Source organism: Equus asinus, chromosome 14, assembly GCF_041296235.1.
Source record: "Equus asinus isolate D_3611 breed Donkey chromosome 14, EquAss-T2T_v2, whole genome shotgun sequence".
Classification (NCBI taxonomy): Eukaryota; Metazoa; Chordata; class Mammalia; order Perissodactyla; family Equidae; genus Equus; species Equus asinus.
In genome coordinates, this window is record NC_091803.1 from 48,897,100 (window position 1) to 48,914,305 (window position 17,206).

Genomic DNA, 17,206 nt, shown 5'->3' on the forward strand with positions numbered 1-17,206 from the left:
ACATCCAAGGAGGGTGGGCCCTTCTGACCCCTCCTCAGGACCCCACCCAGGGCACCCGACACCCCTCCTGCCGATGGGGATTCAGCTGGGAAGAGCCGCCACCCGCCGGGGCCTGTGAGCACAGCCTCGCTCAGCCCCCGGGATGGGCCAGACTCAGTTTCCTTCACTGTTGGGGTACAAGACCGGCTCTGCCTGTGGGAGCTGTGCCCTGATCACCCGCCCTCCCACCCGTGCCCCACCCTGCCAGGCAAACAGACCCCTCCTGCCTCTGCCCCCATCCCGGAGGCACCGCGTCCTGGCCCCGGGCCGGATTTCCTGAGCAAGGTCACTCCGGGAGCCACTGGAGCCCAGCGGCCAATAAAACCCATTGATGCGGACAGAAAGCCCATAAAGTCGTCACCCCCCCAGAGGGTGTTTGCTCTATGTCCCCCCCCCACTCCCAATCAGGGCCTGGGGATGCCGGACCTGCAGGCAGTGTGGAGGCTCTGGGGCCCCGACAGCTGTCCCCAGCCTGCGCTGGGTACAGGAGGGCAGCGGCCTGGCCAGGATGTGTTCCCGTGTCCACTGGCTCCCAGGGCCCATGCTCCTCCTGGCACACTCATGGGCCTGTCCCGTGACAGATGCTCGGGGGTGTCCAGGTCCTCGTTCCCTCCAGCTCCATGCCCCATCCCCCCTGGGGGCTTCAAGGACTGTCCACGCTGGTCAAGCCTCGTTCCCCACGTCCACCTAGACCCAGCGTCCACGGCTGCCTGGAGTCTCACGGAACATCCCACAGGTTCCCCCGCCCACTGGGTCCACACACACATGCACACGCACACGTTCACACCCCACAAGGGCAGGAGCCGGTCAGGACACTGCTGGCGTCTGTCGTCCCCATGCTGGCGCGGTCCTGGGGAGGGAGCTCGCGATGTCGGATCAATCGGGAGAAATTGATCTGGGCAGAGATTTCTGAGCCATCTGCTCGCTCCCCAAAGTCATTCTGAACAGATGTACTTTGTATCCACATCCTGGGGGAGGCCTGACCGTGTAGGGGAGGCACAGGGTGAACAGGCCTCAGTTTCTCCCTGGGCACCCCGCCTCGCTCTGGGATGCTGTCCCTAGGGCAAGTCGGGAATGGGTTTGGTCACCAGTACCTGCTGACTCTGATTCCAGGCTCTGGAATGGAGGAGCTGTCCCCCTGCGCCCCAAATTGAGCCCAGGAGGGATGGAGACTCAGCCTGGAGCCCTGGAGGCTGCTGGGTCCCCACCCACCCAGGAAGAGGGTCCCCAACCAGTCTCCCACTCCCAGCCCCGTCCTGGGGCCTTGAGGGGAAACACCACTCCCCCCTTCCAAGCTGGTTTACACCTCTGCTTTGTTACGTCTAAGTGACCCAGCTGCCCACTTCCAGCCAGGGGTCCGCCCACCCCCACCCCAGGCTCCTCCATCCACTGCCTCTGATTTGCACCAGCTTCGATCGGCTCCAGGGACAATATTTGCTTTGGGAAAGAGTCAAACATTTATCCTCTCGTTTATTCAGGAGAGCGGCTGTCACACACAAGCGCCCTCATTATGCGATGGTGTTCCCAGGGCTTGGCCTCTGTCTGGCCAGTGCTCAGGCCCGGGCAGCGTGGACCAGGCCTGTCCCTTGCCCAGTACATCTCTGCCTGCTCCCTGTGCCCTCCTGGGGGTCAGGGTCCTGCTCTGGGAAGACCCAGGAAGCCCGAGCCAAGCTGGGGGTGGCACCGGGCAGGGCTATCCCAGATGGGGGCCCCGCGGGCTGAGTGAGCCCCCAACTCTGACCCTTCTCCTTCCAGCCTCAGAGAGAGGCCCAAGGCCCCGGGCTCCCAGCAAAGCATGGGCATCTTCCAGGGACCCACAGGCCTGGTGGCGGGAGGAGCTGGCGTTTCTGGGGGTGGATAAGACCACTCTTGTCCAGGGACGCAGAATTCCTCAGGGGCCTGGCATTTGCTGGTGTTTTCACGCCTACACGGCACTACCTTTCCAAGCCGCCTGCTATTTGCGCTGGGAGGCGGCTCCCCCACTGCCGTCTGGATATTTCTCTTCTGCTCCTATCCACTCTCCCTCCCGGGCCGGAGCCCCTGCTGAAAGCAGAAGAGCCGGCTGCAGCTTCCTGCGTCCTTGCCTGCCCCTCCCCAGGAGGGCCTCTCGCTGTGCTCCTGGGGACACCTGTGTCACCCCCGAAGCCTGGGGGCCTACTCTCCACCCCTGACCTCAGCCCCTTCGCTCTCCCTCTGCACTTGCTGCCCTCCCCACTCGCTTCCACGGTGGGACCAACGGAGCCCCGCCCAACCTCAGCAGCCTCCTGGGACCATGCCTGCAGCCAGCCAGGAAGGGAGAGACAGTGACGGGGATGGGTGGCAGGGCGGATGGGGGCTCGAGGACAGGAGAGCTCAGCAGGCCTGGCTGTCTCCCCTGGAATGCCAGTGCACTCGCTGCCGGGGGGCCGTGTGCAGCTTCACACCTGCCACCCCCAAAGTCAGCACAGCCATAGGTCCTGAGAGCTCTGGGGTAGAGGCCGCAGCCCAGCGCCTTCTGGCTCTTCAGTTTCACAGAGCAGCACCTGATGCTGACCAGGGGACACAGGGCTGATGTGTGGGGGGTACATGTGATAAGAGGGTGGGGGCCGGGCAAGCCATCACCAGCTCACACCGATGGTCACTCCCGCAGCCTGAGGACAGGACTGGAGGGTCAGGATGCCCTGACTGTTGCCCGGGACACCCAGGCCTGTCCTACCCACCCCCTAACATCCCGGGACCTGGCCTGCATGGCGACAACAGACTGGTGAAAGTGACAGCTTGTCACTGCAGGACCAGGACCACCCATGGTCCTCACACCACAGGGAACCTCCAGGCCGCTGAGGGGGTCAGCTGGGCAGGCCCCCGAGTCTTGGGGGAGTGTTCTGCCTGGGAGAACGAGACCAGACAGGGGCAGGAGCCACCCGGCGCCGCCCGCCCACGGCCCTCACAGCTTGCTGGTCTGCATGAGCCCATTGGCCTCGGAGCTGCGGGCGGGTAGCGTGGCCTCCTCTGGGCGGCCACCCTTGTCAGGCCGAGGCTCCGTGGCATCTGCGTCCTCAGCACCTGAACCCTTGCGGAGGCACAGAACCTTCCGGAAGCTCTGGCGGAAGTTGTCAGAGAGGAAGCCATAGAGCACGGGGTTGGCGCAGCTGTTGGCGTAGGACAAGATGACCACGAAGAAGTAGGCGCCGGCAGAGGCGGGCTCCTCGGGCAGGACGAAGGCCAGGTTGACGATGTTGACAATGAAGAAGGGCAGCCAGCAGCCCACGAACACCACCACCACCACCACCACCATGCGGGTCACCTTGCGCTCCGACCGCCGCCTCGTGGAGCCCACGCGCACGCCTGACGCCTTCACCTTCACCACGATGAGCAGGTAGCACAGGCAGATGACGAGCAGCGGCCCGAAGAAGCCCAGGACGGACGTGTAGATGATGAAGACGGCACCCCACAGGCCCACGGGCTCCGGCCAGCTGAGGTTGCAGGTGTTCCAGCCCTCCTGGATGTCCGCGAAGATGACCAGCGGCAGCGACATGAGCAGCGAGAAGGCCCAGACTGCGGCGCTGGCCAGCTTGGCCACCCTCGGGCGGCGCCAGCGGGTGGAGCGGATGGGGTGGACAATGGCCAGGTAGCGGTCCACGCTCATGACGGTCAGGCAGAAGATGCTGGTGAACTGGTTGATGCCGTCCAGCGTCATGACCAGGCGGCACAGGACGTGGCCGAAGGGCCAGTAGGAGATGGCGTTCTGCGTGGCCAGGAAGGGCAGCCCCAGCATGAGCAGCACGTCGGCCACGGCCAGGTTGAGGATGTAGATGTTGGTGACCGTCTTCATCTTGGCGTGGCGCAACACCACGTAGATGACCAGCGTGTTGCCGCCCAGCCCCGCCACGCACACCAGCAGGTACAGCACGGGCACCACGACCGCCCGGGCCCCCGGCGAGGGTGCGGGCCCCACCAGCGTCCCGTTCTCGCCACCTCCACTGGTGGCCGCTGAGGAGGTGTTCCAGCTGGCCAGTGCGGAGGCCGGGGACAGAGGCTCCATCGCGACACTGAGGGCAGGGCTGGTGCGTCGTCTTCTCTGCAAGAGAAGAGGAGGGGACGCGGGGACCATTAACCGGACAGCCAGGCACTTCCTCTCCCGCGTCCGCCCTGCCTGCCGGTGAGGCACAGGATTACCCCACGGCATCGGGTAAACACGATTACTCGTGGTCGACTCCCCGGGAATCACGTTAAGCAGATTGTTTGGAAAACAAGCCCAGAGAGGAAGGAGCACATCTGCCTGTGAGCCGAGGCGTCGTCTGTCGATGCCCTGATGGCTTCCGGAGACATAACCGTCCCCAAACCGTCCATGGCCTCCCAGCTTGGCCATGGCCACCCTTGCGTCTGCATCTGGTCTTGCTGAGGCTCATGGAGCCCTGGGGGCAGCACTGCCACCCCTAACTGGCAGCAAAGGGACTGAGGAAGGCAGGAGTCACCTCCCCAGGGACCCACAGGATGGGTGGAGAGGGACAGACTTGGCAAGCCCCTCACACCCAGCCAATGCCACCCACCAAGCCCTGCTCTCCTGGGCGGCCCCAAAGCCGGACTCTGGGTGGCCTTCTGGAACCGTCAGGAGGGGCTGGGCTTTCTGTGTGGCCGAGAAGCCAGACTTCAGGCTGCAGAGGCTCTGCCAGTGTCCACCTCGCTCTCGGGAAAGCTGCCTCCTGGGAAGGGGCGTCTGTGCCACCCCCGGCACAGCCCTGGCCATGTGGCCGAGCAGCCTTGGCCTCACTGCCCCCTGCCAGCCCCTGTCCAGCCCATCCACCACAGCATGGATGTCACTGGGCCAAGGAGACGACCTGGAACAGTTGGGGGAAACGCACATGTGTGTGCGCACGCGTGGGTGTGCAGGGCAAGCCCAACCCTGGGAGAGGGCGTGTGGAAGGGGAAGCTGGGGAGAACAATGGAACGCAAGGGGTTTTGCAGGGAAAGAGCCGAGGCAAAGATGGGGGAATGGTAATGCCCGTGGTGCAGGGTGACAGGCATACATATTCCTTACACAGCTTTCATCCTTCTCCATGTGTCTGAAACAGTCCATCACGATGATGATGCTCAACAGGAAATGCCTCCATGGATGGGAGGGGGAGGGGAGAGGGTAGGCGGGCAGGGCTGGGGCCTTGGCCACACAAAGTAGGGTGGGGGTCCAGCAGGGAGGCTAAGTGCCCCCAGGGACCCAGACAAGGACCTGCGAGGGGCTGGAAAGGGCGGCGATGCCCCAGCAGGGTCCCTCAGGCCCAGCAGCACCCAGGGCTTCTCAGAACTCACGACACCCTCCAGGAGGCCCGGAATCAACCACACTGACAACGACAGAAAGGATCCTCTGCTCCCAAAGGGCAGACACACCAGAATTTCCAGGTTCACTGGGCCAACTGACACCAGGAAACGTGAACACGACCAAGAACATCGCCAATGGGCAGGTGGACGGGTGGATTCATTTCAGGTGAAGTAAAAGCCATGTGACAACAAGAATGCCTGAGACACGTTTCTATGTGTTTAGCATCCTCAGCAAGGCGTGGATAAAAATATTATGAAATAAATTTGGCTTCTGTCTAAGAAGTAAAACGAACAAGTGTCTATTTTTGAAAATTACAACTCTTGGGTATGAAAAATTATCATTTGGACAAAAAAAATAAAACAACACACAAAAGTCAGGATCAACGCCAGTCTGGATGCAGTTGGAGAGAGAATTGGCAAATCGGAGGAGGGGCTGAGGGAGGCCCCCAGAGCGTGGCACTGAGGCCAGGAGCCTGCAGGGGGCTGGGAGGGCCAGGGGGCAAATGCGTCATTCAGGTGGAAGGCTGGCCACAGACAAGAGTCCTGCTCGAAAGCACCAACCCTTCCCCAGAAGGATAAAGTAAAAATGCAACAGCATCAGAGCCAACCTCCGGAGCATCAGTGATAAAAGACGGCCTTATGGAGGGACAAGACAAAACCCATGAGGAGTGAGGATCCAGACAACAAGTCCCACCGGCCACAGGAGCCACGGAGGCAGCTGAAGAGAGAAATGCCATCACCCTGGATCCCCACCTGGATGGGATGTTGTGACCTGATGTGAGGTGTGTGACAAAACCTCTGTTAAAAAAGGTCAAAGTTTGATGTTGGGGACCACTGCATTTCAAGACAAAGCTGGGGTCCCTCAGGCAGCCTGCTGGGCCCTCAGTCAGAAGGGGTGCTCCTGGGTTGGGGGAACCCACCCTTCCCGGGTATTTTACCTGCGTCTGTGCCCAGCGGGGAGGAGGGCCTCCCGGGACACTCAGAGATGGGTGACCTGCAGGCTCGCTCTGCAGGCAGGGAGTCAGGCTGCTGATCTCTGTTCCTGGGACCTGGTGCAGAGGGGGCCCTGCTCATATTTAACAAAGCAATAAAAAATTTAAAATAATGTTTGAAGCTCCCTTGAGGTGCTGGTGGGGAATGACTTCTACCAGGACGCTGGTCTGGAGACAGCCGGGTGGGCTGTGTGCATGTCGAGGTGGAGAGTCCTGGGGGCCGCACCTCTCCCCAAAAACACCCAAGGAGAGGCTTCCGGCCCATTCTGCGTGGGACCCAAGGGGGCTGGGTGGGGAGGAAGTCGCAGCCCCCAGAGGAGTTTTGTTCACCCACAGAGAGCGGGGTCTCAGACGCGGCCCCAGCATGGGGCCTGGATGCGTTTGATGCTAAATCAGGAATGTGCTCTCGGCTGCTCAGGGCGCCTCCAGGGCCACTGCCCGGCGCCCGGCCGCCCAGGACCCTGAGCGGGCTGCGCAGAATGCCAGGCACCCCTGCTGTCCCCCCAAACGCCCCAACTCCCGACCGACTTCAGAGCGGCGAGGAGCTAAATCAGGCCGCGCTGCTGTGCCCGCGCTCGGAACATAATTCCGCAGGAGCCATTATTCAGAAGCGGCAATCTTCTTAGTCACAGAAATTGCACACTCGTGGGAAAACCATCCCTGGGGCCCTTTTCCCTGTGGGTGGGGGATGCAGCAGGGGTGGGCTGTGCAACGGACTGTGAGCCAATGCTGGGGGCTTCCCCATCCAGGAGGGATCTTGTGGGGAACAGACCCCGTCTTCACCCTGCCCCAGCCACCCCCACACACTGGCCCAGTGATCCTGGGCAAGTCATGCCGTGTCTCCAAGCCCTGGCTTCCTGTAATCAGTGACTCCTACAAACTGCAATGTTGTGAAGCAGATGAAATAAGCTCGGGTGTGCAGGACGCAGTGTGCAGCACCTGGCTCACTGCCGGTGCTGCCCGCTCGCCTGCCCCAAACAGCCCGGCACCTCCTGCCCACCGTCAGGAAAGGCACCTACCCTGGGCAACACGGAGGAGGGGGCTTCCCAGGGGCTTGGGGACAGGGACGAGTCAATGCTCAAGTGCTCTGTGCCTGGGCGGGAGGTCCAGCCTGCACCACTCCAAGCCCTCCCAGGCTAGCCTGATATCAGGTCAGTGGGAGGGAGCCGGCATCCCCCATCCATGGGCAGCTGCCGCTCGGAGGAGTCGAGTCTCCGTGCTCCTGGGGCCCATGCCTCACCTGGGAGGCTGCGGATCCACAGGTGCTCCCTTGACCTGTGTAGGGCGGGGGCAAATGTGGGGGATGGCATGGCTAAGAGGACAGGCCCCAGCACCACCCCAGGGCCCTGGATCCAGGCCTGCCGCCCCTGTGGGAGGACCTTGCTCTGGTGTGCAGCCAACTCCTGCTCCTTCCCCAAATATGCTCCGGCCGTCCTTATGGCAGCCTGTGGTCAGGGGCTGTACCCTCTCCCCAGGAGGGGGACACTGAGGTGGGTGTGGGCAGCTCTGTGCAGCAACAGGGAGGCCAGGCCAGCAAAACCACCTCCTCAGGGTCTTGGTGGGGTCTGCACACCCTCAAGACCACGTTTCACCCCCAGCAAACTTTCTTGGAAATCTGGGTTGTTATTTTGCCGGGAACGAATGGTGGTGAGTCATTGTCATTGGTGCTATGGACCACCTTGTGCCCGGAGGCTCCCAAGTGGTTGGCTGTCCCCAGGAACCTGTTCTTCAGTGGCGGCTCATCAGCAGCCAGCGCAGCCTCAGAGTCTGGACAGCACTGGCTCCAGCCCTCACCCTCACCCAGGACCCAGGGTGGCTGGCAGACCAGGGACAGTGGGCCAAGCAGGTGGGCAGGTGAGGGCCCTGCCGGGAGCCTGGGTGGGGAAAGGGTACACAGGTGAACTTCCAGGGCTGTGTTCCCTTCTGGGGAGGCTGCAAGAGGGCTCCAGAGCACAGGTTCCAAGCCCTGGAGAGGTGAGGGCTCCGTATCCAGCAGGCAGGGGCAGCCCCATCTCCTCCCCAGGTCAGGGTCACGCAACTGCTGGAGTCCCCAGGGCCAAGCAGACCGTGCGCCGGCCGACAGGCCCCTGGAGCTGGCCCCAATGCCTACAGTCTTCCCACCACCTCCCCCCCCCGGTCGAAGGGCAGACCCCACCTCTACCGGCCAGCTCAGACCGGCTCCCGCTCGCACCCCCACGGCTCCTGCTCCCTCGGAGTTCCGCTTTCCACACCCACCCCCATCCACACCCACCCCCCATCCACAGCCTCTGAGCAAGGGAGCTAACCCTCCCCAGACGCGCCGCCTACCCTTCACCAGCCCCAGGACAAACCCCACTGTGGCGCCCACCACGGGGATGTCAGGCCGGGAGGGGCGCGGTGAGCAGTGTCCCTGCGGCCTCTGCCTGGACCCTGGCGCACAGGGCCCAGAGGCCGGAGGATGGCGAGGGCGAGGGCGAGGGCAGCGAGGTTTCGGGAGGGGATGGAGGGGCTGAGACTGGAGAGCAGACGGAGGGGAGGGGAGGGACCCCGCGCGGCAGCAGAGGTGCATAGGGGGCTCGTGGGGGACAGGGCGAGCCGCAGCGAGGAGAGCACGGCGGGACCCCAGGCCAGGGCGGCGCGGGGCTGCACGCAGGGTGATGAGACCCCCGCAGAGGATAACAGGGACCTGAAGCGGGACCCCGGCGAGAGCGGAGGGCAGGGGCGCGGGTGCGGGGGCGCAGCACTCACCTGCGGTGGCGGCGGCGGCGGCGCCCTCTGGCCCGGGGAGCCGAGTGCCGCGCTGCGCTCGCTCGGGGCTCGGGGCACCGGCGGGGCGGGGCGGGGCGCGGGGCGGGGCGGGGGGCGGGCGCTCGGCTCCCCGGGCCCCAAGCCCGTCTGCCTGTCTCCGGTCCCAAAGCCTTCGCATGTTTGCCCGCAGCCCTTGTCCCGTCGCGGCGACTGGGTGACAGCGGCGCCCCACCTCCTTTTCTGTCCGTCTGGTCTCAGATCTGAGCTCGGAGGGGCTCCTGCAGCCAGCACGACGGGGGCGGAGGGGCCGGAGCGCACTCCCGGGAGTCCGAGGTGGATCAGGAGAGTCCTGCCTCCGGGGAGAAGCGCTGGAGGCGTCTGCTCTGACGGATGCGGCCGGCTGTGCTGCAGAGACGGTCAGCGGCGTGGCCGAGGGGCAGCAGGAGGCCCCAGCTGGTGGGGTGGTTTTGGGGTTCCCAGCATGCTCCCTTCATTCTGGGGTCTCCCGTTAGCAGGCATGAGAGCCCCCCTTGCCCATCAAAACAGGCCCCCCCCCCCACCGTCTCACACCTAGGGTGGCCAAATTGGCAGGTCGGCCGAGAATCTGCATTTCTGACAAGTTTCCGTGTGCTGCCATTGCTGCTGGCTGGGGCCCCGCTGTGACAGCCACTGACTTTGACAAGTAGTATGAGCTCCTCATGTCCACTAGGCACCGAGAGCTGGGTGGGCATTTGGACAGTACCCTACACGGGATGCAGCCCCGAGCTTGGGGAGCCCAGCTGCTGGCTGAATGACACTCCGTGCTGGACACTCTGTCTAGAGGCCTGAGGGCACACAGCCAACCCCTGGCCCCACTGTGGCCCCTTCCAGTGACATCGGGATCCTTCCAGGCCTGGCGCTGGGCCTGGGCCCCTGGGGCTGCCGGGACAGGGCAGCCTGTGGGAGGAGCCCCTGCTCGGGGGCAGAACCCAAGGACCCCTAGTTCACCTCCGCCCCCTCACACACTCCGGACCTTCCACTCACCCTGCCCTGGCTGAACTGGGCTTTGCTCTGGAGACCTCCCTTCCGCCAAGATTCAGCTGGAGCCAGGCGCTGGGGAGGGGCTACAGGCTGGGTCCCAGGGCCCCTCCCCAGAATCTGCCTCCTGTAAGCCCTTCACCCTCTCGCCCTCTCTGGAGGGTCCCGCGTGGGAATTGGTGCCCAGTGGATGGGTGCTTGGTCCAGTCATAGCCCAGCACCAGGCTGGGATGCCTCTGACACTCTAACATCCAGGTGGTCTCACCTGGGTCCTCCTGGGGGCTCTGATGGGAAAGGAGAGAAGGTGCCCAGAGATGTGGCCGTCCCCTCCAAGGCTACCTTCCCCCCCCCCCCCGTCACCCAGTGCTCCTGGCAAGAGTCTCCTCGCCCTTCAGCCCCGAGTTCTGAGACTGCACACCACCCCCTGCCCCAGGAGGATCAAGTGAGGTGAAGCCTGGGGACACTCTGCAGAGGTCATGCCCAGCACGGGCAAGGAGGGCAAGGATTAGTGGCAGCTGGATGCCATGGCAACAGGGCAATGCCCGATGTACTCCCCAGAGACCATCTCTGACCCCTCGCTTGGGGACCCCACCTTAGCTGTGAGTTCCATCATAGCTTGTGATTCACCCTTTCCAGAGGCTGAGGCCTTGGAGGCTGCTGGACATGAAGTCTGCCCCCTCCTGCCCTCCAGCCACTCTGCATCCCTGCCCCCCCGCCCATGCCAGGCTTGGCCACCGCTGCTGAGGCTGCCCGTGATTATTCAACAGCGATGGAGGCTGACTCCAGTTCACCTGGAAACACCCCGGAGGCCCCTTGTCTGTGTTCCCAGGAAGGTCCCCAGGCTGGGGCGGGCCCTGGGGTGGGGGTGAGACACTCTCTGTGCTCTGGACACGCTGGCCTTCCCTCCACTCTTCGGGTGGGCTGTGCTGCCCCACACTGGCTGTTTGTCCCTTGGCCACCCACTGCTCCAGACCACATCCCCTTGGAGATGTCTGTCCTGGTTGCAGAAGGTGTGAATGTCGGTGAGTGAGCGTCTGCCCCCCACCACTCTGCAGATGCCACTGTGGGCTCGCGGGAGGCACAGGGCCGCCTGCAGGGGCCTGAGCCCCTGGGAGCCTGGGGGTGGCTGGGCTGACCCTCCTGGCCATGGTTAAAATGGGGGCACATTAAATTGCAGTTTCCCAGCCTTCAGAGTGGGAGGTGGGGTGCTGTGAGGCTTCATCCCAAAGGGACTTAGTGGGCATCACGCTGCGCCGGGCACCAGCCAGGAGCCAGGATAGAGTGGGGACCAGAGACCCAGCCCCTGGCAAAGGGGCGATGAGCCTGGCTCAGCTGGGAAAGGGAGGATGGGGAATTTGGGTGGAGTGCACCCCAGGAGACTTGGCATCCGGCGCTAGTGAGGAACCCCTGCACCCCTCGGGGCATCTTTGGCACCCTCCTGGCCCCACCCTCTCCTAGGCGGCTCTTCCCTCACCTGCCAGTTGCACAACCCTGATGAGGCCTCAGGCCCGCCCTGGGCACTCTGATTGGCTCAGCTGGGGCTGGGGTGGGGCCTGTCTCCTGAGGGCACTCTGATTGGCTCAGCTGGGGGCGGAGCCTATGCTAGCCTAGCCCCACTCCCCGCCTGGAGAAAGAGGTGGAGCCTGTCAAGTCAGGACCGGGCAGGTGTGCCTCCCCGCTGAGTCTCTCCTGGGCACTCCAGAGGGTCAACACGGCTGGAGCACCATGGCCAGACCCCCAGGTGGAGGGCACATGCCACCAGACACGAACGGGCAAAGGAAGAGGCGCAGGTGGGACACACGGTGGGGGTGCACCTGCACCTGCCCAGCCTCCTGGCACACGTGGGCCCCTCCCCATCCTGTGGCCTGGAGGGGAAGCGGCAGAATTCTGCAGGTCCTAGCTCTTCATTTGAAGAGGCTCAGAGAGGGCAAGGGGCTTCGGCGGGTGCAGAGCAATGGTGGACTAGGATCCAAGTCTCTGGATGCCGAAACTGGGCCCTGCTCAGGACAACCTGCTGTCCCTCGAATGTCGGGCTCTGCAGGGGTGAGGAGGGGACTGATGTAGGCTGTCCTGTCTTACGTGGGCTGGGATGTCCCACATGTGGCTGCTGCAGCCCAGCTGGGAGCCGCCTCATCCTAGACGGTGAGTTCCTGGGAGGCCAGGCCCAGCCTCACCTCTGGCAGGGCCTGCATGCCCAGGAGAGGCCTCTCAGAGTGACTCAGCAGCCCCACTCTTGCCAAAGACTCCCCATAAGGCACGCTGCTCTTCCCCACCTCCCCACTGGCTGCGTTGGGTGGCCCTCAGGCCATTGCTTTGGGGGGCCGGAGGCTCAGCCCAGCAGGGTGACAAAAGCAGCCGAGGCCCATCCATGCAGGTGATGTGGCTGTTTCCAGGGCCACCCTGCCTGTGTGCAGGACACCAGCCCCTCAGGCAGGGCCAAATCTGGCACTTGGGCCATGTGGCACCGAGCAGAGCCATCGGCACTGACTCAGCAGTAGGGTGTGAAGGCAGGCGAGCCATGAGAGGGAGGAGGAAGGCAGTGAGCTTCCAGAATTAGCAGACATGAGGTGGGGGCTGGTATTGTCCTGTTTACAGACAGCGTCATTGATCCAGGAGAATCACCAAGTGCCTGCCCTGAGCCCGGGGCTGTTCTGGAGGCTGAGGGCACCAGGAGAAGGTGGCAGAGCCGGGACCCAACCCTGCCTGATGTCAAAGGCTGTGGGCTTCCCTGCTGCCTGGCCAGGGAGGAGGAGGCAGATGGAGGGGGAAGTCCTGAGGTTTGGAGCCCAGGCAATGAGGAGAGGGCAGTGCTGTGGCATGGAGAGGAAATACACATCCCATTTGGGGATGCTGTGTCCCAGGGGCCTGGGCCTGTCTGCAGAGGTGCTGGAAGGCAGTGTGTCTTGGGGTCCAGAATGCTCTATGTGGCCAGGCAGAATGGTGGCCCCCTCCTCACACAGGCTGCAGTCTGCTTAGACCAGCCTCTCCTGGAGTCAGGGTGCGTCCTGCGGGCCCCGAGTGGGCTGCTGGGTTTGGGCTGCCGTGCACTTCCACTGCCCTGAACCCCTAGGGGGCAGGGGCAGGAAATGCCCAAAGGAGATGACTGGAGTTGGGGCAGCCCACTGGGGGTGGGAGACTGAATATACAGATGGACAGTGGCCAGCCACATATGACAAGGGAACTCTGATCCACAACGTGCGGCACCCAGGCGGGAGGCCCAACCACAGCCTCTGCCCAGATGGGCCAGGACTTGGTCAGTGACAGCAGCTACCCTGCGTTGTTCCTGCTTCCAACCCAGGATCAGTCAGAGAAAGCCCACTGTGCTCCCAAACCCATCACATGGGGCACCTGCTTCTAGTCGGCCGCCCTGGCCTCTGTGAGGACACACCTGCAGCTGCCCCTTTTGTCCACCATTAAGCTTTCCCCATCCCCAGCCCACCCTGGAGTCTGCCCAAGGCGGTGGCAGAGGCCCACCCCTTGTTATGACCAGCTGTGAGTAAACGGCCTCTCTGTTCTCGCCTGGGTCTATAGCCAGTCGGTCGGAAGCACAAGGAACTACCTGGAATTGCAACTGGCATCTGAAGTGGGGGCGATCTGGTGGGGCTGAGCCCTCAATCTGTGGGATCTGATGCCATCTCCAGATAGACAGTGTCAGAATTGAGTTAAATTGCGGGACGCCTGGCTAGTGCTTGTTGTGTAGATATGTCTGGTGTCAGACGTGAAGAACTGAGCATTCCGAGGGTGGAGAAAATAGAAGAGGTTCTCCTATACAGCGTGTGACCGTGTGGTCACGCAGGGCCCCGTGCTTGGTCGAATGCTCTGCTGTGGCCATCTTGAAATTCTTAACAACTTGATCTTTGAACCAGGGTTTTGTAAGTGATGTCCGATGGCTCAGTGGTGCATGGCTGGGGGCAGAGGAGATGCATGCAATATGCCCCGTGTGCATGTGGCATCCGTGATGCCCCTGAGCACAATTCCGGTGGGGCCTCCATGCATGGAGTTTAAGACCAGAGCTGGTATAGGGGCTCCTGGGGCCACCATAACAGAGGACCATAAACTGGGGGGCTTAGGACAACATAGATGTAATTTCTCCAGTCTGGAGGCCAGAAGTCTGGAATCAAGGTGTCAGCGGGTCCACACTCCCGCCAAGGCTCTAAGGGAGAATCCACTCCTGCCCCTTCCAGCTGCTGGTGTTGGGACAACCCTTGGTGTCCCGTGGCTTGTGGCCACATCACTCCAACCTCTGCCTCCATCTTCATGTGGCCGCTTCCCTGTGTCTGTGTGTCTGTGTGTCTGTCTGCATCCTCTCCTCTTCCTATAAGGGTTGGATGTAGGGCCCTCTAAACCCGGGTTGATTTCATCTTGAGATCCTTAATTACATCTGCAAGGCCCTATTTCCGAATAAGATCATGTTCTGAGGTTCAGGTGGACATGAATTCTGGGGTGTGTGTTGGGGGGTACTTTTCAAGCTGGTACACAAGGTGAGCCTGTGGTGTCTATGACTGAGTGATCCAGGAGGGAGGGAGGGAGGGAGGCAGTGGCAGTGAGGGGCCGTGCTCTCTGTTGGAACCAGAACCTGCTGTGAAGGCACACAGAAAGACGGCAGGGCTGTTCTAAGAAACACAACAGACCGGGGCCCCATCTCATCCTTCCAGGCTATTTCCTGCGTGAGCTGGCCAGTTACAGGGAAGCGGTGGTGGAGAAGGAAAAGGGGGATGAAGGTGACACGGTTCCCTTTCCCTGGGTCCTGGCTCCCTTCCTCTCCGAGGCCCAGCAACAGGCAGGACGTGTGCATCAAGGAGCGGGGTTGCGGCAGTGCTGCGTGAGTCCCACTGATCAGGTAACAACAAAACACAGGTGCAGGGACGAACCACGACGTCGACATCGAGGTGGGCGATTCGGGCAATTTCCCTGAAGGCGAGGAGAGCCACAGCTGCCTTTACAAGTGACGTCACACAGAGAGGAGGCGGAGGGTAACATCCACGTCGGTGGTTTTAGTCTCTAATGTTTCCTTACATGGAGCAACGTTAAATAACAAATGGAAACACGACCGCAGGTTGCAAGGGGCTGCGGGAGAGGCAGACGTTTTCTGTATTAGTGCCGTCAATGGCCCCACTTTCTCATCTTGCGCTGAGCCCCACAAACTGTGTAGCCGGTTAATCCGAAGGAAGAGGCGAGAAAGGAGAGGAGCAGAGAGCAGGTGGGACCAGCAGAGAGAAGAAGCAGACGCGTCTCCTGCCTGGGTGCTGTCTGGTGGCTGTGTGGGCTCTTGGCACCTAAAAGATGTGTTAGCGAGCACCAGCCTTGCAAACCAGAATGAGCAAACGAGCAGAGGACTGACCCCAAAGCAGGCTGCACACACACCCCTTCGAGGTGCCAACTCCTGCCCAGTTACTCAGTTAACAGACCCCACTGAGGGTGGGCCTGGCGTCAGTGGACATTCGCCCAATGTGGCCTTTAGCAGCCTGTGGGTGCCTTTCCCCCCTGGACTGTGCCCGCAGCGCCCAGTGGCCAGAGCCGGGTTGTCACTGCCTCCCCCACAGCCTGGCTTTAGCTGGAAGGAGATGCTGGGCCACGAGTGACCATTTCTCCAAGGCAAGAGGGCAGCCTCGGCTGAACTCAGTGAGAAGGTGGAGCTGTCAGCCAGGGTGGGCTGGCCAGTGGTGACCTGCCCCTTCTGTCCTGGGGCCTTGGTTGCAGTTCATCTCTGTCCCCACTCGGAGCCCCTTGGGCTAGAATCAGGAGCTGCGCCCTCCCCCACGACGCCCTTGATTTCTCCCCTGCCCTTGAGGACCCACAGAGCCTGCCTGGAGGGGCTTCAATCAGCGTGATGTGACAGCAGTGGCCGGCAGTGTAATGTAATCAACTCGGCTGATTGCTACAGTGACATGATGGCACTTGGTGGCATAGTGATGAGGCGCAAGTTCCAGATCTAAGGCAGGAGTGACAAACACACAGCCTTGGCCCTGAGGAGGGGCCCGGGGATGGCAGGCCTGGGGGGACAGGTGCGGGGACGGAGTCCTGGGGCTCCCACAGACACCTCCACGGCCAGCCTGCGGTGGCCTGGCTGCAGCCTGAAACCCAGGAACTGGCCCCTTTTTTAAAGTAATAGACTTCATATTTTAGGGCAGTTTTAGGTTTACAGAAAATGGAGTAGATAGTACAGAATGTTGCCCTATATCCCTGCCCCGGCGATTTCCTCTATTGGGGATCTTGCATTTGTGTGACACATTTGTTATAAGTCATGTTGCATTCATGTGACACATTTGTTATCACTGGTGTTGCATTCATGTGATACACTTGTTATCACTGATGTTGCAATGACCCATGGTATTGATACATTATTACCAACTAAGCCCGTAGTTGATGTGCTGGTTCCCTCTGGGTGGTGTCGGTGCTGTGGGTTTGGACAGACGTATATGACGTGTATCGCCCATTATGGTATCACCCAGAGAGATGCCACTGCCCTAAGAACCCCCTCCCTCCCCAGTGTACCCCTCCCTCCAATACCCCCTGGGAACCCCGATCCTTTTCTTGTCTCCATGGTTGTGCATTTCCCAGGCCGTCACGTCGTTGCAATCATCCGGGATGTGCCCTTTGCAAACTGGCTTCCCTCCCTTAGTCACGTGCATTCAAGGTTCCTCCGTGTCTCCTCGTGGCTTGGTAGCTCATTTCCTTTTAGTGCTGAATAATAATCCATGTAAGGATGGACCACAGTTTATTTCTTTCTTCATCGCTTCCTGAAGGAAGTTTGGTTGCTCCCAGCCCCTGCCCTTCGAGGGACAAGCAACACTCAAAGTCCCCAGCAGTGCCCTCCCCGCAGCCCTGTGGCCTGTGCCCTGCACACGCCTGTGAGGGGTTTGTTCAGGTGTCCACCTTTCGGGAACAAGAACATCTGGAAGCTTCCCCGGGCCCATCTCAGCCTCGCTGCAGGCCTGGGACAGGGCCAGGCAAACGCCAGGGTCTCTGCTAGCGTCGGATGGGTCTTGCCCAAAGAATGCTGGTCCCAGAACACAAGGGGGAGATACATCAACTCTGGGTAGCAGAGCCCTGCTGTCTCCTCCAAGAAGCGCTCCTGCTCAGAGCTCTGTTGCCATCGTGGGCTTACGAGTGTTAGAGGGCCTGTACTGGGCTGAACA

General features: G+C 61.9%; 1 protein-coding gene across 1 annotated transcript; it reads right to left on the bottom strand.

The window, feature by feature from the left end:
* Positions 1-1,492: 1,492 nt before the first annotated feature.
* On the bottom strand, positions 1,493-9,156 carry SSTR5 (somatostatin receptor 5). Its single transcript, XM_070484006.1, has 2 exons — positions 9,051-9,156; positions 1,493-4,096 (listed from the first exon to the last, which is right to left on the bottom strand). Exon 2 carries the CDS (start codon positions 4,058-4,060, stop codon positions 2,963-2,965), a length of 1,098 nt encoding a protein of 365 aa, XP_070340107.1. The 5' UTR covers positions 4,061-4,096; positions 9,051-9,156; the 3' UTR covers positions 1,493-2,962.
* Between the last annotated feature and the right edge of the window lie 8,050 nt (positions 9,157-17,206).